Source organism: Pyricularia pennisetigena (assembly GCF_004337985.1).
Source record: "Pyricularia pennisetigena strain Br36 chromosome 4 map unlocalized Pyricularia_pennisetigena_Br36_Scf_11, whole genome shotgun sequence".
Taxonomy (NCBI): domain Eukaryota; kingdom Fungi; phylum Ascomycota; class Sordariomycetes; order Magnaporthales; family Pyriculariaceae; genus Pyricularia; species Pyricularia pennisetigena.
In genome coordinates, this window is record NW_021940923.1 from 188,566 (window position 1) to 210,040 (window position 21,475).

At 54.3% G+C, this 21,475-nt stretch overlaps 7 protein-coding genes across 7 annotated transcripts; 3 read left to right on the forward strand and 4 right to left on the reverse strand.

The window, feature by feature from the left end:
* Positions 1 to 472: 472 nt before the first annotated feature.
* On the forward strand, positions 473 to 2,245 carry PpBr36_10694 (uncharacterized protein; the record flags this gene model as incomplete). Its single annotated transcript, XM_029897803.1, has 3 exons — positions 473 to 557; positions 664 to 1,653; positions 1,761 to 2,245. 3 exons carry the CDS (start codon positions 473 to 475, stop codon positions 2,243 to 2,245), a joined length of 1,560 nt encoding a protein of 519 aa, XP_029743785.1.
* Positions 2,246 to 2,599: 354 nt separating this feature from the next.
* On the reverse strand, positions 2,600 to 4,750 carry PpBr36_10695 (uncharacterized protein; the record flags this gene model as incomplete). The annotated part of the gene is made up of 8 exons (XM_029897804.1): positions 4,719 to 4,750; positions 4,267 to 4,335; positions 3,856 to 4,179; positions 3,632 to 3,772; positions 3,442 to 3,565; positions 3,269 to 3,378; positions 3,038 to 3,187; positions 2,600 to 2,923 (listed from the first exon to the last, which is right to left on the reverse strand). Exons 1-8 carry the CDS (start codon positions 4,722 to 4,724, stop codon positions 2,600 to 2,602), a joined length of 1,248 nt encoding a protein of 415 aa, XP_029743786.1. The 5' UTR covers positions 4,725 to 4,750.
* A 1,280-nt stretch (positions 4,751 to 6,030) lies between these two features.
* PpBr36_10696 (uncharacterized protein) lies at positions 6,031 to 7,494 on the reverse strand (the record flags this gene model as incomplete). The annotated part of the gene is made up of 3 exons (XM_029897805.1): positions 6,031 to 6,764; positions 6,874 to 7,314; positions 7,473 to 7,494. The coding sequence occupies 3 exons, from the start codon at positions 7,492 to 7,494 to the stop codon at positions 6,031 to 6,033; spliced, it is 1,197 nt and encodes a 398-aa protein (XP_029743783.1).
* A 669-nt stretch (positions 7,495 to 8,163) lies between these two features.
* On the reverse strand, positions 8,164 to 9,440 carry PpBr36_10697 (uncharacterized protein; the record flags this gene model as incomplete). The annotated part of the gene is made up of 2 exons (XM_029897806.1): positions 8,164 to 8,211; positions 8,289 to 9,440. The coding sequence occupies 2 exons, from the start codon at positions 9,438 to 9,440 to the stop codon at positions 8,164 to 8,166; spliced, it is 1,200 nt and encodes a 399-aa protein (XP_029743784.1).
* A 1,200-nt stretch (positions 9,441 to 10,640) lies between these two features.
* On the forward strand, positions 10,641 to 13,923 carry PpBr36_10698 (uncharacterized protein; the record flags this gene model as incomplete). Its single annotated transcript, XM_029897807.1, has 4 exons — positions 10,641 to 10,702; positions 10,838 to 11,401; positions 11,499 to 11,835; positions 12,466 to 13,923. The coding sequence occupies 4 exons, from the start codon at positions 10,641 to 10,643 to the stop codon at positions 13,921 to 13,923; spliced, it is 2,421 nt and encodes an 806-aa protein (XP_029743781.1).
* Positions 13,924 to 14,244: 321 nt separating this feature from the next.
* Positions 14,245 to 15,131, reverse strand: PpBr36_10699 (uncharacterized protein; the record flags this gene model as incomplete). The annotated part of the gene is made up of 2 exons (XM_029897808.1): positions 14,245 to 14,919; positions 15,042 to 15,131. The coding sequence occupies 2 exons, from the start codon at positions 15,129 to 15,131 to the stop codon at positions 14,245 to 14,247; spliced, it is 765 nt and encodes a 254-aa protein (XP_029743782.1).
* Positions 15,132 to 15,703: 572 nt separating this feature from the next.
* Positions 15,704 to 20,308, forward strand: PpBr36_10700 (uncharacterized protein; the record flags this gene model as incomplete). Its single annotated transcript, XM_029897809.1, has 1 exon — positions 15,704 to 20,308. One exon carries the CDS (start codon positions 15,704 to 15,706, stop codon positions 20,306 to 20,308), a length of 4,605 nt encoding a protein of 1,534 aa, XP_029743887.1.
* Positions 20,309 to 21,475: the final 1,167 nt, after the last annotated feature.

Consider the following 21,475-nt stretch of genomic DNA (forward strand, 5'->3'; position numbering starts at 1 on the left):
TATTTATTCGCATCTGCACTGCGTCTGACTGGCAGTCTCTCTCTCCCCCGCCCCCTCTTGTTCGTCCCGTTTTCTTTGGGAGTTAGACGAAGTGAGAGGGTCTAACTTGCCTGCCTGGACCGCAGGGACACGAGTGCAAACACAGTACCAGTTTGATACATTGCTTGGAAACTTCCTATCTCGTACTCGGTGCCCGCCCGCTCGCGAAAAAACACAACGTCCCACTTGGGTTGATCTTTTTCCGTCCCTTGTCTTTTTATTCCCTCAAGGCTGCATACCCTCACACACCCGTCCGTTAATTCTCTTGGAAAAAGCGGTCTTCTCTTGTCTCCTTTTTTTTCTCTCTCCCTCCCTACATTTCCCACTGCTGTTCTGAGCCTTGACCTCTTTCGGAGGAAGACCAAAAATATAGCCCTATCTCCCCTGGCCACGCGGATATCCCAAACCAACTGTGTGACTTTTTACATCAGTCATGTCGTTCTTCAAAAAGCTCCAAAAGGAGTTTGAGGACCTGAATCTATTCGACAAGAAGAAAGAAGAGCCTCAACCGGCTGCCGGTACGTCGTTTGCCTTTTCCTTCAGCTCCCCAAAGCCACTAGTCTAGTTCAAGCTTGCAACATACAAAAACAGCCCCAACTGACAACTCCTACCACTGGCCCCCAGACACGGCCACCAAGCCTGCCGACAACCACGGCTCACCGGCGCCCCAGCAGCAGCAGCAGCAGCAGCAGCAGCAACAGCCGCCCTACGGCCAACAACCGCCCTATGGCCAACAACCATACCAGCAGCAGCCCTACGGCCAGCCTCCCCAGCAGTATGGCAGCCCTCAGCCTAGCGGCTACGGAGCGGCCCCCCCTCCCCCTCCCCAGCAGCAGCCCACTCCTCCCGGCCAGCCTCAACTCCCGCCCGGCTGGGCCTCGCACTGGGACCCTGCCTCCCAGCGCTACTACTACGTAGAGACCGCCACCGGCAAGACCCAGTGGGAAGCTCCGGCCGCTCCTCCTCCCCCTCCCCCTCCCCCACCCGCGAGCAATCCCGCCTCTCCGCCCGTGCCGTCCGGACAACCTGGCGCGCCTCCCCCGATCCCGCAAAGCAGCTACCCGGGCTCTCCGTCGCCCGCCCCTGGTGGAGACGGCACGCGGTCCGTCGGCGGCCCTCCCGGCGGTGCGCCCCCTTACGGATCTCCCCAACCGGGAGCTGCCAACGGCGGAGCTCCTCCGCAGGGCGCCGCATCCGGCTACTTTGGCGGCGCTCCAGCTCCCGGCGGCGCCCCGTCCTACGGCTCGCCTGCCCCTGGTGCTGCCTACACCTCCCCACCCCCGGGCGCGCCGTACGGTTCGCCGTACGGCCAGCCGTCACCTTACGGTCAGCAGCAATCGCCATATGGTCAGCAGCAATCGCCCTACGGTCAGCAACAATCGCCATATGGCCAGCAGCCACCCTACGGCCAGCAGCAGTCGCCATATGGCCAGCAGCCACCCTACGGCCAGCAGCCCTACGGCGCCGCCCCTCCCACGCACCCGTACGGACAGGATGCCACCAAGGACCCCAAGACGGGCAAGAAAGCCGGCAGCAGCGGCATGCTCCTCGGCGTTGCGGGTGGTCTAGCCGCCGGTGCCGTCGGTGGAGCACTGCTGAACCATGCTCTGAGTGGTAAGTCAAGTCCCCAGCTCCCGATTCCCTGCCCGCCTTTCCTTTTTTTTCCCTATCGCCCCCCGCCTTCGAGCCATCCCAGCTAACCACTTCCACCACACCACCAGGCCCCGACTCGGACGACGAAAAGGAAAAGGCCGCTGCAGCCGCCGCCGCCGCCCCCCCAGCAGCCGCCGCCGCAGCCGCAGCCGCCCCGGTAGCCGCTGCAGAAGCCCCAGTAGCCGCCGCAGAAGCCCCAGTAGCCGCCGCCGCTCCCGTAGCCGCCGCAGAGCCACCACCGCCGCAAATCATCAACAACTACTACTACGACACGCCGCCGCCGCCTCAGCCCGCGGCCGAGCAAGACGAGATGCCGCCGGCGGTGCTGGGCGCGTACGACGAGAACGGCAATCGTGTGTCGGACAGCGACCGCGAGGAGGTGCGGGAGGCGCGCGAGCGGTACGAGGAGGCCCTCGCCGAGGCGGCCGACTCGGACGCCAGCAGCAGCGAGCAGGAGGAGCTCGAGGAGGCGAGGCAGGAGTACATTGAGCAGTACGAGGAGCATTACGGAGGTGGTGATGATGACGATGGTGGTTATGACGACGACGAATAAGCTTTTGGGGAGTTTAGGGGAGTTTAAAGATCCCCCCTTTTCTTTTTTTTTTCCCTCCCTTTTGTGGTTCTTGTTCCATTGCGAGAACCACATAAACCGAGTGTCCGAAGTCATGACTAAATGAAATGCAAAAAAGAAGAGAACATTAAACGCTTTCCAAAGGTCTAGACCTAATACCGTGTAGTGTTGTATGCCAAATACCTCTTAAAACCACGCCAACGCTTTGTCCGAGGTTGGAAAAGAAAAAGCTTTCACAAAACCCGGTTTAGAATCGATGATTTTCTCTCAACCATGGCCAAAAGCTCTTCACTGCGTTTCTCTTGCACGTTTCTACCACCATCCAATCGCTGTGCCTCATCGATATATCATATCCTCGCGGTCAGGACCCGTACCAATCCACCCGACCTTTACGCCAACATACTGCTCAATAAATTCGACGTATTGTCTCGCTTGTGCCGGCAGCTCCTCGAACTTCTTTATGTGCGTCGTTGGCGTGTTCCAGCCCTCAAACTCCTTGTAGACTACCTCGCAGCGCTCGAGCAGCGACAGATCTGCGGGGAAGAAGTCCAGCTCCTCGCCCGTGGCGGGATCCTTGTACGCGACGGCAACCTTCAGAGTTGGGAATGTGTCGAGAACGTCGAGCTTGGTCAGGTTCAGGGAGGTGTAGTGGTTAATGGCCTGAGAGAAAATTGGCAAGGTGTCAGCTTTGGCGATCAAGGAAAACGTGAAGCTGGCAGAGCGGCTAGCAAGATGGAATGCAAGACCGAACAGCACAGGGACCATGACACTTACAGCAGAGTATTTGACCACGACAAGATCAAGCCAGCCGCATCGCCGCTTGCGGCCAGTGCTGACACCCCATTCTCGACCTATATCTTGCAGCTTGGTGCCGATCTCGCCCTCATCCTCCGTTTTGAAGATACCGTCACCTACTCTTGTTGTCTGCAAAAGGGTTATTAGAATTCCTCCTGGATTGACGGGGGCAAATTTCAGTTTGGGTCAATTGACTTCTAAGCAACTTACGTAGGCCTTTACGACACCGACAATTGTCTCAATTTTTCTTGGGTTGATTGCCAGACCGGTTATGATGCCTCCCAGACAGGGGTTGCTGCTGGTGACGTAGGGGTACGTGCCTTTCATAGCATCAGATGTCAGCTACCCGCATAATCAAGTCGTTAAAACTGGTAACAGCTTACCATAGTCAATATCAAGCATGAGCGCATTTGCACCCTCGATCAAGATCTTGCGGTTCTGGTCCTGGGCGTCCTTGATGAACTTTACGGCGTCGACGACATAGTTGGGCAGCAATTTTCGGTATTCCTATACCATAAACCCCACTGTTAGTCGCGAATCACAGTTATCGAGTCCAAGCACAAGAGAATATACCTTGAAGCGTGCAATCTCCTCCTCAACATCGTATTTGAGCAGGTCGCCAAACCGTTTCCTGTATCCGGCGGCAAGCTGGCGCAGTTTCCTCTCGAAAACAGCCTCGTCAAAGACTTCCGAGATGCGCACGCCGCTGCGAGACTAAACGCCGATCGAATTCCATGTCAGCCGCCCGATAATCAACAGTCACAAGGAAAAAAGCCCAAAGACAACAAAAGACTCACAGCCTTGGTGCTGTAGCTCGGCCCGATACCCCTTCCTGTAGTTCCAATCTTGCGCTCGCCCAGCTCGACCTCCTCGAGACCGTCAACGGCGGCGTGCAGATCAAAGTTGACCTGGCAACGATCGCTGACGAAGATGCGATCACGCACACCCGCCAGGCCCTTGGCCTCGAGCTTCTCCAGCTCCGAGAAGAAGGAAGGGACGTGGAAGACGACGCCCGAGCCGATCAGGTTCATGCATTTCGGGTTGACGAGGCCCGATGGCAGGAGATGGAAGTCGTACGAGACGCCCTGGGCGACGATCGAGTGTCCGGCATTGTGACCGCCCTGTTATGCATGGGACGCTCTCAGGTCAGATACTCGTGCACGGGAGAAGAAGCACTATGACGAACGGGGTGCATGGACTATACGTACAGCAGAGCGGGCGCAGATCTCGGCCGAGGGGCAGAGAATGTCAGTCAGCTTGCCTTTGCCTACGCGACGTTGCCAAGGGGCATTGAGTTAGCGCCAATACTCCTAAAAGGCTCATCATGTTGAAAATTGGCCAAATGGTCCTCCGTACCTTCATCTCTGATACAAACAACATGAAGTCAAGTCAGCAAACAACTGTCTCACGACCTTGTGATATTTAGCGGCGCGTCGAACTAGTCCATCGCCAGCGCAATCGCGTCATAAGGCGGGGTTCCTTTTTTTTTTTTTTTTTTTTGGTTGCCCCTGGAATATGCGCCGCCGACTTCGGAGTGAGGGGCAGACGAGGTTCAAGTGCGACAAAGTAAGACAATGAAAATAAAAATAAAAAAAATGAAATAAACGAATAAAAAAGAATAAAAAATCATGAGAACAGACAGAGACAGGGTAAGACTCACCCCCATTGGGATCCGAGAATGATGGTAGCCATGATTGCCAATAACCCAGCAGCAGAGAGCCAGGTGGGAAACAAAGCTTGGCTAAACTCGATTTTTGAGAGAAAAAGGAGCAAGATCCTCAAACGGTCGACAACGAGACCGATCCTGGGGAAAATTGATGGTCCAGAAATTGGAGAGGAGGCTTTGTGGGTTCCTTTGTTCGTTTTATAAGCTCGAGGGGGGGAATATTGTGAAATTTCCCGGCTCGGAGCTCACGGCACACTGTTGACTGTCTAGCGAGGCGGAAAACGCGAAGCTTTGCGCTGGTTTTCATTCAGGTGTGACTTTTATTTTATTTATCCTTTCCCTGCCATTGGTTTATCTTCCCGGTACCTGCCTCCAGAAAACACAAGTCATTGACTCATCGCATTGGTATCAACTGAAAAAAATAAAAATGTCCAGGTAAATCCCATACTAACCAAGGTAAAGTCTCAAATCAAATGCCCAGGATAGGAGCATGACCCAATTTTGCCTGAGGCAGTTACCTTCGTTACCCCAACCTGCAGGCGGGGCCGCACTCCTCCGATGTCACGATTAGGTACTTTTGTCAGGCAGTTATGTAGACATGAGCCTTGGAATATGCAACCTCATAGTTATTGTCTCACTTGTCCGACGTTAGTCCTCGGAAGCACTAGAAAAGCGCCCCCGATACGCCATTGATCTTGTGTTTCCAGTGCTTTATTTGAACATGTCAAGAGACGCTTCGAGTGGACAATGCTTTGCGCCGAGGTCTGTAGTAAGCTCCCAAGATTTTCTGGTCGTTTGCATGTGGGAGGGGCAACGGGATACTTGTCGGAGGGACCACTGTGCACCCGCTGAAGAAATGCCTCGCTGTGACGTAGACACCAAGAGGGGCTTTTTAGGGAAGTATCAGCGCGCATGACTGAGAGCCTTCTCAGAAGCGCTGGCGCTATCACTTGCTGCCGTGCAAAGACTGTTCTTCCCAAAACGCCGGGACTGCCTGCCACTAGCTGTGAAATATGATTGGAGCAATGCCATAAACACGCCACAATTGGATAAGCCATCCTTCTGAGAGAAGCAGAGAGAAAAAGGGGCCAGAACAAAAAAAAAGAAAAATAAAAAGCTTGCCGCCAACGCCACGACCACCACCAATGTGCACCAGTGAGAGGAAAGAAGTTCAAGATTTTGTATACGTCTAGCAATCATCATCATGATCATCGTCACATCCCAAGGCGGCATTTTTTTTCGCACGAGAAAGACAAGGATGGGGATAAAGATAAAATCAAATCGCGACTCATCCTCTGTTTATTGCTCAGCTCCTCGGCCCCAGCTTCTCCAGTACTCTCGACCCCTGTTCCTCCCACTCCTGCTTCGTGATCCACATGTTCTCTTTGTCCGCCATGATGTTGGCCAGGACGGCGCCGCCAAGGAACACCATGTGTCGCCTACGCGGCGGGTCTTCTATCCTGACCTTGAACTTACTCAGCCGCTCTGGGTTCCCGCCCAGCACCTTGGTAAGCCACAGCTGCTTGAGCTCCTTCTCGAGCCGCGACGGCAGACCCGGGTACATGCTGCTACCGCCCGAGAGCACAATGGCCTTGAACAGGCTGCTGCGGACGTCGACGTCGGCGGCCTGGATCGTGTCGAACAGGAACTCACCCATACCCTTCTGCTCGCAGTCGACCAGGTGGGGTTGGAAGAGGCATTCGGGCGCCTCGAAACGCTCGCTACCGACGCGGATGACGCGCCCGTCGGGCAGCGTGTAGCTCTCCACCAGCACTGTCGTGTCTTCCGAGAGCCGCTTGTCAAGCTCGAGGTCGTAGGAAACGTAGCAAAGCTTCTCCTTGATTTGCCTCACCGTCTCAAAATCAGCCGTGCGGTTGAGTGCGTACCCACGGCGCAAGAGCAGTGCAATCAGGTTGCGCGTGACGTCGCGTCCGGCCACATCCAAGCGCCTCGTGAGATGGTTAAGCACGACGGATTCGTAGACGGGAACGATGTGAGTGACACCGTCTCCCGAGTCGACAACAACACCAGAGGAGAGACCTATTGCGTTTTGCCAAAAAGCGACGAGTTAGAGAATAAGGAACACGGCGGAGTGGAACAGTCCAGATGAACTAGTCGAGTGTCACGGTCAATCGAGAAGCTTTCATACCTTGTGCATATAGCGCCAACACAGCCTGGATGGCCACATAAACGCCGCCAAAGTTGTACCTCTCGAACATGACCTCGCACATTTGCTCTCTGTTCTTGACAGGGTTCATGGGAGGCTCCGTCAACAAGATCTTCCTGCCGGCGGGGTCGATCTTGAGCTTTTCGTAAAACGTGTGGTCCCAGAGGTGCTGCATATCATCCCATTTCTTGACGATGCCGTTTTCCATCGGGTACGAGACCTGCAGCATGGTGCGCGCCGCCGACGCCTCGTCGCCGCACATGATGTCCTTGATCTTGATCTCATTGCCGTCGGGCCCCAGGATGTTGTCGCCCTTTTCCTCGGTTCGCAGGATCGGCCGCCCGACTATGGACGGGAATTGGTGCTCGGGAAAGTTTTGGCCCGCATATCCGACCTTGAGGAAACCGGTGCCGCCGTCGAGGACTGTGAGAGAGATACAGATGGGTTAGTATCTGGTCCCATGGTGTGGTCGTAGGCAAGCAAGTAGAGTCGTCCTAGGAGCGGGTAAAGAACATTGCTATCCGGCAATTGTGGACTTGGGCTCACCGAGCGCCGATAGGTAAGCGGCCTCGATTACATACCTATGGGCGGAGGAGCTGCCATGGTCGCGACGGGTGGGGGGTGGATTTGGAATGTAGCCGCCGTGGATAAAACTGGAAAGGGCTTTCGAATAGGGCACCCTCCCTAATCAAGATGGTTCGACTCAAAAGGCTGAAAGTCAACGCAGGTAGCGAGTGTCAGTCCAGTCGATTGTCCCTAAGTTTCGGGAGGCTGGCATGGGACGGGCGGCTTTAAACGGGGTGACGTTGAGCTGCCTAGTTGCGAGTGAGCTTGTGGAGGTGCTGTGATCTTGGTGGGGTCGCCCAGTGCGTCAGCGTCCAGTCAAGTTTAGCTTGGTTGAAGCTCAGCCACGTGATCCCTGCACGCTCGCCTCCATAACGTTTTGGATGTTGAAATATAGGCGGTAATTAATCGTCGATTTCCAATGCGACAAACTTTGTTGTGTTCCATGCGTCTATGATTACTTAAGATGATCTATCCTCAAAAGGCTACTCTAAATTGCGATATGAAGTCGGTTCAGATGGAGATATGTAGCTCGAAAGCCCCTAGTTCAAGCCAATAGCCTTGGTTCCCGCAGGCCCTTGGGCCGCAGGTGTGCCTAGGTAAGCTCTTGGGCTTTGCGAACTACGATTGCTTCTGCACGAATGAGCCTTAAATGTAGCCCATAGCGTCACTCAGCCCTGCGCATTTCGTCTCACTCCTTGCAACGGATCACGAAGGCATCGACCCACTATCCAACATGTGGCCCATTTTTTCGATCTGTGTCGTGCAAAGCCAAGGATCAGTATATCGCAGCGGTAGACTGTCAGGATATCATCAGGATTCAATCGACTTACCTTTGTCTTCAAGTACCCCTCCACCTCTTTACTTCTGAAACCTCCCCTTCCCCTCCAGCTCAATGGTATCATTGCGACTCTTTCCCGAACCACGACCTCTCTGTTGGGACCCTCTACCGCTCTAATTTTGTCGGGGTTGTTGGTTAGGAGCCGTATCTCCTTCTGACCTAGGTCCTGCAGCATCGCCGTCGCGAGGCCGTAAGACCGTGCATCCGCTGGGTGTCGCAGAAGCAGATTCGCCTCGACAGTGTCAGATCCCAGGTCCTGCAAATTGTATGCCTTGAGCTTCTCGCCGAGCCCGATTCCTCGCCCCTCTTGCCTCAAGTAGATGATGATTCCGCCGGCGGTCGCGTTTGATGGCAGAGACATGAGCCGTGCCGCCTCGTCAAGCTGCTCGCCGCAGTCGCACCGCGCAGACCAAGCTGTCTCACCCGTATAGCATTCGCTGTGAATACGGACCAGAGGGATGTCGTTGCGCTCGCCGTTTTGCTGCTCCTGTTCCTGCCTGCCTTCTGGAGCGTCGGCCGCACTGCTGCTCGTCCTTCCTGGATACAGAACTCCCGTGTAGGCACCCCTAATCATGCGGTCCATCTCCGTCTCTCCTGGTCGCACAGCGTCCAGGCTCTTGCTGCGGATGTTGTTCCCAAACACGATAGCAAGGTGCTCCTTGTTGTCGACGTTATTGGTATACAGGTGCAGGAACATCTGGGTACCTGCGGTGGTGGGGATGCGTGCACGCACTATGCACTGCACCTCCGGAAGCTTCTCCAACAGCCGTGGCCTCTTGGAGCCGCAGCCACCCGACTCGACGCTGCTATCAACCGGCACGCCGCGTGGTATGAGGGAGGAGGGGTTCGGAGTTGATGTTCCGGGCGTCCCGGGCGGTGTGAACGCCGGTGAGAGGAGGGAAGGTGGTGGGAGCGGCTGGTCGTGTCCCAATGCTCCACGGAGGATGGCCGCGGAAGGCCGGGCGCTCGGCGCCCCTTGTGTTTGTTGCGACGGTCGTGACGCGGAAGGCTCGGATTGTGGCGGGCCATCTAGTGCGGTTGCTTCGCTTGCTGGCACGTCATCGGTGGTGGCGGCGGGATGTGTCCGGGGAGAGTAGAATGACGGCAGTTTCGGGCTGCCTGTCTGGGACGGCTGCCCCGCCATCGGTTGCGCCACTGGAGAACCCATGCCAAAGAAGATTGTTTACTGTCGATATTTTCTTTCGGGCGCAAGGTGCCTAGTTAACAGCTGCATTATCCGACTTGCCGGCGCAATTGCGCTGCGAGCCACTGCGATTGGGGTTTTGGAGGAGGATGGTTTCTGACCTGGGTGGCCGAGGCCGAGGGGTAAGTTAGACTTGGTGGATGCGGGTGGCGAGATTGGACGAAAAACGTTGTCTGCCAATTGTATGAATATTGAACAGGTCTATTCTTGTCGCAATGACTTGCGCTCACTAACAAAGTAAACGATAATGGTGAAAGACAAATGCTATACTCAATTCTGAGTGTCAAGAACCATTACTAAGACTGTGCCATAGGCGTGGGATGACGGGTCCAGCTTGACCAACCATCACATAAGCGGCCGGGACCGGCACCCTGCGGTTCCCCGCGCCAAGGAACCGAGAGCTTCTACCCTTCCAACCTTCGCCGAGGTTCTTTGTAAGCCCCACTTTTATAACCGTACCAAAGCCGATCGTCAAACGTTGACCGTTAAGATGGTGCACACTTGGGCATGTATGTGTGTTGAGTCAGTAGTTTGGAATAGTAAAGAGATCAGTCGGTCAGCAATCCCGCGTTATATATGACACCTGGGTCTACCGAAGTGCCAGTTCGATAAATACCTGATTCTATATCGGAATATGATGGCTACCCAAAACGACTCATGCAAAGTTCTACTACGGACTTGAGTCGTTATATATCTCAGTCTCCTAACCAACCTTCTATCGCAAATGGGTCTCTTACGCAGCCACGTGGCTTCATTAGTACGCGTCTACTGCTTTCAATCCGATGGAACAGTGACAAGAAACAACCGAAAGTACAAAAGAGACAGCGAACCCACATAGTAGAAATAAAAATATCAAGTTATCCCTGCATTTGCATTGGCCGTCATCCGAGTCGTAGATACCGTTGACTTGTCCGACACTAATCGGCCCTACGTCTCGTTTCGAACAGACGAGGAAGGCTTTGGCGATGTTGGTAGCCACAATACAAAGTGTAAAACATCAAAATGACAACCAGCCTCGGCCACCGCAACAATATACATGCAGCTTGGCAAAACGCTTGAGCGTCCCACCATCCCGGTTTGTCACTGTCTCATTTGGTGCTTCGCCTCATCTATTGCGATTCGAAACCAAGCCCCTACCTCATGTTCGGGTCCGGCGTCCGTTGTCCGTTGGAATTTCTGATTTCTTGTTCAGGCAGTCTTATGTAAGTCGGACATGTTGGTTCGTTTAACTTGGGGCGACGCCCAATTTCCCGACGTGCAGCGGCGAACTTGTCCGACATCCAGGTGCTTTTACAGAGCAACATCCAAAGAAACATGTCATCCTTCCATATATCCAGGACGCCGAGCAGCATTCTCATCTTTGGAGCGACGGGCAAGACAGGGCTTCACATTACCGAGTGGATCCTCCAAGCCAGTCCGCGCTTCTCCAGGATTTCCATTTTCACGTCCCCCAGCACTGCAGCCGCCAAGGGGGAGCTCTTGTCCAAGTGGAAAACCGCCGGCGCGTCCATCATCGTCGGGGACCTTACAAACCCGCAAGACGTAGCGGATGCCTATAGGGGCGTCGATACAGTCGTGTCGGCCGTTGGGCGCAGCGTACTCCAGAAGCAGATCCTGTTAATACGGCTGGCGGAAGAGAGCAACAGCGTGCAGTGGTTCTTCCCGTCCGAGTACGGGACCGACGTTGAGCATGGGCCCAAGAGCGCAGGAGAGAGGCCGCACCAGGACAAGCTCGCCGTGAGAAAATTTATAAGGGACGAGATCAGGCGCCTTCATGTGATATACCTGGTCACTGGGCCGTTTTTTGAAATGTGGGCCAAGTTCCTCCACGACCAAAGCAGAAAGGAAGCTCAAGTCATTGGTGATGGAGAGGGCAAGATTGGGTTCTGCACTATGCCCGAGTAGGTGATCCAGCCCCTGCGTCGTCGGAGAGGTGCAGTGAGAAACGTAAAAAGAAACGAAAAGCAAACTCTAACCAGCTCTGTCCCGCACTGTTAGTGTCGGCAAGTTTTTAATAGCAGCCTTGCAAAACCCTCCAGCTTTGACACCTAAAGCACTCAGGGTGCAATCGTTTATCACGACGCCCAATCGAGTGCTCCAGGAATATGAGAAGCAGACTCAGACGAAGTGGAATATTACACCGGTGCCATTAGCCGAGTTCTGCGCTATGGAGGAGAAAATGTGGGAGAAGAAAAATCCAATTGCCACGCCCATGACTCTGCTGAGGATTTGGGCTGAAGGTGGCACGCTCTATGACAGGAATGACAACGAGCTGGTTGGGTTAGAAGCAAAGGACCTGGACTCGGTGGAGGTTGCAGTAACAAGGGCCCTAACAGTACCTTTGAAGCTGTAAAAGATGGGGAGAAAAACAATAGAAAAGAAAAGAGAAAAAGGGGGTAAGAGCCTCAATCGAGTTAAAGATTGATTCCCCATGGTTAAGGGTTGGGAGTATGGACGCGCTCATGCAGGGGTTAGTTAGTTCGGAGTCAGACCTCCGTCCCATGCCTGCTATACCGTCATTCCCCGCATTATCGTTTCCGCTTTCGTCCAAGCGCTGCCGCCACTGGAAACTACAGTGGCTTAGCTGGACCAGAGTGGTGCCCTTCGTCAAATCGCTGTTCCTTCCACCCCAAGCTTTCATCTCAAAAGTCACCTCAATCAGGCACCTAGGTACCTACATATTCACAAAAATTCAACATCAAGCTGGCCTTGCTACCATTGGATCTCCTGTTTGTCAACAAGTACTTCAGATACCGCTGATTGAGCAAAGATTCCCTTCTCGCAATCATGGCACCCTCAATAGAGGGGATGCGCGACGTGACCCCGTACTTTCTGTTGTTGTTAATCGTATCCGCCCTTGGACCGCTGCAGTTCGGCTTCCACTTGGTAAATACAGCCGATTATTGACTCTGGATCCCGCAAGCACTCATTACTAACAACAAGTGCCTTGCTTGAATCTCGACAGGCCGAACTTAACGCTCCCCAAGATGTCATAACCTGCAAGAAATCCTCCATCTGGGCCGTGGGCGCCGCGATCCGCTCAATCCTAGGAAGCAACGCCAGCACCGCAGCCGCGACCACCGACTGCATTCCAATGACCGAGGCCGCGTTCGCCACCATCTCCTCCATCTTCACCCTCGGTGGTCTGGTGGGTGCGCTCGCCTCCGGGCCCCTCTGCAGCCGCCAAGGGCGCCGACTCGCGATGCAATACACGGCTATGGCGTTCCTGGTCGCCTCCGTTATCGAGGCCGCAGCCAACAGCGTCTTCATCATGGCGCTCGGGAGGCTGATCAACGGCCTGGGTGCTGGCGCATCCACTGTGATCGTCCCCTTGTACATTTCTGAGGTGGCACCGCCGTCCAAGCGGGGTTTCTTTGGCGCGTTCACGCAGATTGGCACTAATATCGGCATCTTGAGCACACAAACTCTCGGATATTTCCTGTCGCACGGCTCTTCCTGGAGGTGGATTATGGGTGCAGGCGCCATCGTTGCCGGCAGCCACGGTGCGGGTCTTTTCTTTGTCCCGGAGAGCCCCCCTTGGCTGGCTGCGCATAAGGGCGAGGTCAACAAAGCACGGGCTACTCTGCAGCGGATCCGTGGCAACGGCATCAGCATTGAAGAGGAGGTCGCAACTTGGGGCTCCCACACGGACAATGACGACGTCATTGTCAACGAGACTCAGGGCCTCCTAGGCACCGCAAACGACGCTGAGACTGCCCTACCGTCGTCGCATGCTATCAAGTCTAGCCCGCCGGTGCATATGGGCTTCGTTCAGGTTATCAGGGATCCCTTTTACCGCCCGGCAATCGTATCGGTCGTAGGAATCATGGTCTCCCAGCAGATCTGCGGCATCAACAGCATCATTATGTACAGCGTGTCGCTACTAGATGGCATGCTTCCGGTCAACTCGGCTCTGATCACCATCTTCATCTCGATTATCAACCTCTTCACGACTGTTGCATGCTCGCCGCTGCCCGACCGACTGGGCCGCAAGACCTGCCTGCTCCTCTCGATTGCAGGACAAGGAGGCAGCTCTCTTGGCCTCGCACTCAGCATCCTCTTCGGCGCCAAGACGCTCTCTGCCGTGTTTGTGCTTCTCTTCGTCGCCAGCTTCGCCGTCGGCTTAGGCCCTGTCCCGTTCATCATGGCCAGTGAGCTGGTTGGACAGGAAGCTGTGGGGGCGGTCCAGAGCTGGAGTTTGGCTGCCAACTACGTGGCAACGTTCCTCGTGGCGCAGTTCTTCCCCATCATCAACACGGCCCTGAACCAGGCTTTTGGTGGTGCGGGATATGCCTTTTTCATGTTTGCCGCCTTTGCCGCTATGTGCTTTGCCTTTATCTCCGTCAATGTGCCCGAGACACTCGGCAAGAAGGATGCCGACGAGGTATGGGGTAGGACTGCGACGGATAGGCGGATCGACTGAGTCTTGATCCAGGACTTTGAAATGATGGAACGGGTGCACTCATGCTACGTATGGTTCGGGGGAGTGCTGTGAAGGGTCGGGGTGAGATCATGAAATTGAAATGGGAAATGGGCATACAGAATGCTGGCAAGGAGTTTGGGTTTAAGGAAGTTATAAATTTGTGGGTTTTTTATTCATTTTGGATCCTTTTGAATCTCCTGGAGTAATTTATGTCCACTGTAATGTATATTACTTCCAGCTGAATAAATGCTTGTGAAGTATTCAGATACCTATTGATGCACACGAGGTCATGACAGTCGCTTGCGGTAGCTGATTGCCGCACTAGCCAAACAATCGTGCGCTACGGGCCGTCTCAAGCAGTAGCCCGGCGCCGGCCTTTACGCCGTCGATAACAAACACCCTCTCCTTGTCGCCATACTCCTCCGTCACCACACTTCGAATGATGGCTTCCAGTCCGGCCATGCCAGCGCAGCCCATAATGACCACCCTCACCTTTGAGCTCTTGAGCAGCTTCCGGGTCGCTTCCTTCAGCTTGGCATCGATGACGTCCTGCGGCACACCGCCGTGGAAATCACCCGCGTTGAGCCCTGTGGTGCACACCCCGGCGAACCTGCCGGTCTGCTGCTGCCCGCCCCGCAGGCCCAGGAAATCCCTGACGCCGTCGGTCAGGTGCTGCTCCCAGAACTTGCCCGTCGTGACGATGCCGAACGTCGTGTCGGCGTAGGGCTCCAGTAGCGACAGGGCCGAGAGCACGCTGGCCTCGAAGATTCCCAGGACGGCCTTGCCGTGGTCGCCCTGTAGGCGGACCACCAGCGGGTGGACACTGTAGCAGGCGACCAGGACGCCGTCGTAGTCTAGGCTGGAGATGTCGCCCAGCGCAGGGAGGACGGCATCGGTCGACGAGGCCAGGTCGTCGGCGTCGTTTATGCTGGCCGGGCTGGTGGCGGGGCCGGTCTGGTAGTGGAAGGCGCAGTTGGTGAAGCCTTGTGACTGGGCCTGTTGGGTTTGTGGTATCGCCTGGTTAGGATGTTTGGGTGGCTGGGAGGAGTATGGGCGATGAGGTAGTTTGTGGCAAATGCATAGAGGGGTATGTTCGCATGAATTCATGGCCAACCTACAACAGAGTCGACCGCCTTCCGAACCCCCTCCGTCATATCCCGGGAGGAGTTGGGATTGAGGATCAAGATGTTGATCTTTGAAGCTGTCATGATGTGGTTTTCAGCAGCTATACAGTTAGTTGTCTGTGCCTTGGTATGCCGTTGCCGAGTGTTCCTTCAGAATAGGGGATTAGGAGAGCGAATCAAGTCATATTCGACATTATCATTTCCATCACATTCAAATGCAGGTTCCATGTATTTACCGCAGTGCCTGCCTATTGGTACTATCCGTTATTACCCGCATTTGATTTCATTACTATTTGTATTTGCGTCATGGTCACCTGGTCTTGAAAGCTGTAATAGTCCCAGAGACGTGGTGGGGGAATCAGGGAGAGAAGAGCGACCCCCACTTCAAGACCCTTGACAACGGGATAGACCCCACAATAATGTTTAACCAGAAAGTGCTAGCGCGCCAATTTACGCGTCTTTCAGCGCATTTACATCTGAGATTTTATCTGCCGCAAGACAAAGCTTTCTTTGAAATATCTATCCGCCAAATTCAAGGCAGCGGCCACACTTCACCTCTAATGACTTTCTAGACACCTGCCACTCTTTTCTCGCATGTAATCTTCTTGATTTCTTGACACGCCCCGTTTTGCTGTACATAATTTTTTCCGCCAATTATGGCGGGAACCTGCAAAAATATGCGGCTCCGACTCGTTGTGCGCCGCCACAACCTCCCGGAAACCCGAGTGCTCTTCAGCGTATCGCTCGAGAATGACCCAACCATCTCTCAGCTGCTCGAACAAATCAATGCCGTGATCCCCCTTGAGTCTGATCACTGGGGCCTGGATGACTACGCAGTCGAGCTGCGCACTGGTCCCGATGGAGCCGCTTTCGAGGCTCTGCACTATCAGCACGTCGCTACTATACTACAGCATGATGAGGAAGTCTACATCCGCCCGCTTCTAACCCCAGACCTGAAGAAACGCCGCTTGAGTGGAAGGGATCAGATCTCGACTGACGGGAGGCACTTAGTGGACGGCGTGCCCTACGGTCGCCCTTTGCTGCGACACCAACTGAACCGCCCGTCCATCCACATCCCGCCCCGAAAACGCCAACGGCTCTTGTCAGATGACCAGGATGATGAGGACAACCTGAGCGGAGAGCAACCGCCACTACAAATCACACAGTATGGCGAGCCCGAATGGCAGGGTGGGGAGGATGACGACAGCGACTTTTCGGAACATGAAGCAGAGGAAGATATGGAACTGGACGAACAACTTTCCGAAATCGACGAAGATGAGCTCACTGCACTTCACCAAGACAATGTCGAAGCAGGGCTCGAAACTGGAGTCGAGTCAGAAATCCAGAAATCGCCGAGTCCAAACAGCAAACACTCCGACCGAGACCCGTGGTATGAGGAGGAGGACTCGGGTATGACGGGGAGCGGCATCGAGGACGATCATCGCCGCGCCGATGAGCTCAAACGTCAACTGCTCGGCACTCTTTACCCGGCTTTCATCACGAGTAGCCCAGAGGATACCCCAAAGTGGGTGCACAAGTATCCCAAGAATCTTTACTCGAACGATATGAGCGAAAACCTGGCAATATTGGACCTTCTGGCATGCCTCGGTACTGCTTTCCCCGGGCGACCGATGCTGGATTTGATGAAGATCATGATCCAGTGCGAATACAAAGCGAGACGAGTATACAAGCGGCTTAAGAAGGATGACATTCCGCATATGAGCTACAACAGGGTTAAAAGGCTTTACAAGGCTATTCATACGTCAGCATCTGCAGAGGCCTATGAGTTTATCAACAATCAGATGGATAAGCAGCAGCAGCCCGACAAGGAAGATGCTCCTGTGGCGTCGTCAAGGGATGAGGATATGATGGAGGCATCGAATGGGGCTGACATTGATGATGAGGACAACCAGTCGGAATCAGGAGATAGCGTCAGCTCACTGGTGAAGTACTATGATCAGCATGGTTTCCCTCCCGGTTCCATCCATGATGGAACCGCGTTAACACACATGGCCGCCGCTGCCCAGGGTGGAAAGCCAAGAAAAATCAATCTAGAGGACAATCAACCAGCTAAAGCAGAGGCCGGCACAGCTCCTAGCCAAGATTCTGATTCTGACTCTGAAGAAGACGATGACTTTGAGGCTGACAGTGAGAGTGACTCTGACGATTCGGAGTATGAACCTGCAGAAGATTTGAAGCCGGAACAGCATATGGACGCTACTTCCGACTCGTCTTCAGATAGCGAACTTGAAGATAAAGAAAACGAGATACTTGCAACAGCGTCCAAAAAGGCTCTGCCCTTGTCAGATTCTCCTGGGGAGGACAGCAGTGCCGATTCGAGCGATGATGAGGATGTGCAAACGACAAAGTTCGAGGGCAAACCGAGAAAGATTTCAACCGCCGCACCCGACACAAGCGGTTCGGAGAGCGGCAGTGAAGACGAAGAAGCAGAGGACAGTAGTGGTTCCGACTCGGATGACGACTCAGAAAGCAGCTTCGATGACTCTGAAGACAGTTCCGATTCCGAAGACGAAGGCCCTGAAGAAGTCTCGTCGAAGCAGCCAACATCTGACCCAGCTCTGGATCGTTCTGAACCGCCTAACCTCAACGAGTCCAAGTCTTCCAAATCTGGCAACCTCGGACAGCCCTCTAAATCAGTAGCAAATGCAGACAACCACGAGAACTCTAGCATTGTGTCGCAGCCAGGAAAGGCAAAGACGAGAAGCCGGAACGCTCGCCGCCGTGCGCTCAAGCAAGCTCTCAAAGCAAAGGCTACAACTGCAGCTGCCGAAATCGACCCGTTGGAGGAGCGCAAGAAGGAACTGCTAGCAGCGCTAGGCACATCTGGTTCCCCTGAGAAGCCGGCCTCACCAAGTGCGTCTACTGGAACTGCGAAAGCGACAACATCAATGCGTGCCGAAGCCGACATCGAGGAACCAGATGCATGGAGGGCCAAGATCAACTACCGCGCAGTCGAATGCGTCGAAGAAGGCGTCGAGCTCAGCGAACCACCTTTCCCCTTTGTGCAGCGCTGGGATCCACAACAACGTGGCTATGGTCGTGGAGGCAAGAGGAAGCGACGCGCAGCCGCTGACTACTACCAGGTAGGCGACGTGGGTCACTCGGCAACAAAGAAGCTCAAGTTCGCCGACGTAAATGGGCACGAAGAGGATGTTACCTTTTTGAACTACGACGATGAAGAGGAAGGTCACGGCGATCCAGGCGGGAACGGCACGGATGATAAGGACACCAGAGGTAACGAGCCAGAGTTCTCGGCCGCTGACAGCCAGTTCACGGACCTGGATGACCTTCCATCATTGCCATCGGATCTGTCGACGCTGCCGCTTCTCAAGCTGGGCGATGCCAAGCCTGGCATGGTCATCACGTGGAAAAAATGGGTGCTCTCTGAAGCGACCAGTTGGCAGCCGCAGTTGGCCGATGTATCGGCGATAGTGGCCAGCGTGAGCGACGATGGTATGCAGCTGCGCGTCGTACTGGCGCGGCGGGACCGCAATATGGACAAGAAAGAGAAGACGTATGATGAAGAGACTGGAGAGAGAATTTATGGGCGTTTCGAGGTTCCAGATGACGATGAGGATGACGATGGTCAGCAGAGAAGTGGTGAGGAGGATGAAGATGGTTGGCGGACGCTGGAACTGTCAGATCTTATTGACCCCCGCATCCAGCAGCGTCCACTACCTAGCGATCGCGGCGGTAGTGAGGATGGCCACAATGATATGCAGGCGGATGCGCCTGGGACTCGCCCTAACGGCTCGGTCGTCATTCCTGATAGCCAGGCTCTCACCCAACCAAACGATCGTGTTGAGCACCGGTCTACAAGCAACGAAATTTCTACGACCGTCGAGGGCGACGGCGAGGAAGCAGGACAAGTCAGTGGAGAGGATGGAAATCAAGTTGAGTCAAGGACTGAGGAGACTAATAATGGACCGAAACCTGCAGGGATCCGCCAGCCCTCAACGGCACACAGCGCACAAGACGAGAGCGTCGTCCCCGAGACCGCAGAAAGCTCTCTAGTGGCAGCCCATGCAGCCCAGGATAACAGGCCAGAGGCTGATGAGACAACTCTGTCTGTTGACGACGACGAACAAGCTAGGCGAGCCATGGAAAGTGGCACAAGTAGAGCAGTCAGCCATGAAGACATTAGGAATGATCAGCAACAGCAGCATAATCTGGATAGCCCGTCACGCCAACTTGAGAATGATGTTTCCACCACGGTCCAAAAGGAGGGCCTGGAGGATGGTGACTCTGGACATGAAACATCTTGCCAACCCATGAGCAATGCTGTGCAACACTCTGCATTGGTGACGCAAGCATCTCACGGATCGGCATCTCAGGAAGTGTGCTACCCATCAGTCCAACCATCAACGTCATCTGCAGCTTGTAGCCTGCGCAGTGGCCGGCAGCCAGACTCGGGCCTTCAAACGATCGGATCGGAGGACGACATTGGAATCGTCGATCTGGATGACGTTGATGAGAGCCAAGTTCCGACCGCTCGTGCACCACAGACGCCGGTAAAGAATAGGAAGGATGGTAACGGGTCATCGTCGCCATCGTCTCTACCATCCATCAGCACAATCTGGCAAACATGTCCGTCGACGTTTGGCACTCGGAGCCCAACCTCCGCCGGAGTCGCAGTGGCATCGGTCTCCAAAGCCAAGGCGGATCACGTGGCCCAAGACACAGAGTATCAAGAGGAGATGCGGCGGCTCGATGACGACAGCGATTCACCGGAGGATGTCACGGAGTACAAGATCTCCACCACTCAGATCAAGGAGAGCAGCAGCCAGCAACAACAGCACGACAGCTCGCCTACAAGCTTGCCCAGATTCAAGAAAGAAAGTGACTTGGCGAACCCCCAGACGTATGGTACATCCGTCTCGCCGCCTGCGCCTAGAGGTCTAAGGGGCGTCCGCCGACAAGGGTCGACAACCAAGTCACTGCCGGGTGATCACGACCAAGTCATCACCATCTCCAGTGACAACAGCAGCCCGGAGCCGGTATATGTGGAGGACTACGCAGACGACAGCATAGACGAGGATTACGAGTCCCCGGAGCCCGTCCGGGCCAGCCACAGTAAAAGATATGGCCTTAGAGGGGCTAGCGTGCCGGCTACAAGGCCTAGTAGTCATGGTGGGAATGTTGCTTCTGCCGACGTCAAGACGGTGTGCGGCAGGGCGACTTCGGCGATGCCACCGTCACAGCCTCGCGCGGCCGGCAAATACCGTTCTTTGAGGGCGTAGGTTACCCGAAAGGGAAATGCCTTGTATAATGCATTCGTCGATGGGAATTTGTCCCAGTAGCAATAGTTGAAGAGCACACATGCTTTAGCCATGAAGTTTTGTACTGCTGTTTTTCTTTTTCTGTTTTCGGAGTTGAGGGTGTATGGGGAACGGCTCACGTGTTTGCATTGGAAGGGCGATGATTGCATCCATACTGGCGTGTTTGATGATCGACACTAGTCTACAGGGTAGTAAATAAGACAACCCTAGCAAAGGGCAGCTTAATGGTGGCCTGGATTGACTTTCCCTCGACCTTCTCAGGCCCATTTTGACAATGCAGCGGTGGCATGGTTGGTTGCAATGGAAATGACCCAATCCCAGGAAAAGATAAAGGTTGTCACGGGATGTTCAGCCAAAAGCCTTGGCCCTGCAAGGACCAAGCCTGCCTTGCATGTTCGTCAGGGTTTTCCTCCGCGTCGGGAAGAGAAACGTCAGGAACGGGAAATCGGCAAAACCACGGGCGGCAGACCATAGCAAGCAAGCCTTGCAAGTATGGTTGTATGGCTGGGTGACACATTGAGGGGGGTTAGCAATAACCAACCATACTTGACACTTGCCACACTATTTTTTATTTAATCTTTTCTTCTTTACGTATACGGACTATATTTGTACGTGGCTTGGTGACTACGTGGCAAAGGAAAAGAAGCTTCCATCAGCTAATAATATGTGCTCTGTTCTGGAGCGGTCTAGATGGTCTTTTGCTTTCATTCATGCGGGCGACAGTGCATATGCTGACGGGAGGGGTCATGTGGTTGTGGGGATTTTTGCTCTCTCGTACGTGGGTAAAACAAATGTGATTGTGACGAAATGCAGAAGCGAGAGAAGTTCTCCAGAAAAAAAGGGAAAAAAAAAGGATATGCGAATGCGATAGAAAAAAAACTCTTTGTGGCGAACAATTTGATTTATTTTTGTGTCGTTAATTGCGCACAGCAGAAAGGTGAAGAAAACGAATGATAAGACAAAAGCGGTCTAACGGTCATCAGGAGCACCGATTGACGTATGTTGACTGTCTGTGTGCACGTCTAACGCGTTCGGTGAACTGCGATGAAGTCATAGATTGTTTTTTCTGTTACTTGGACCCAGCCGTCCTATAGGGGGTTCATTGCGGGGGGGGACAGCAGAAGCTCA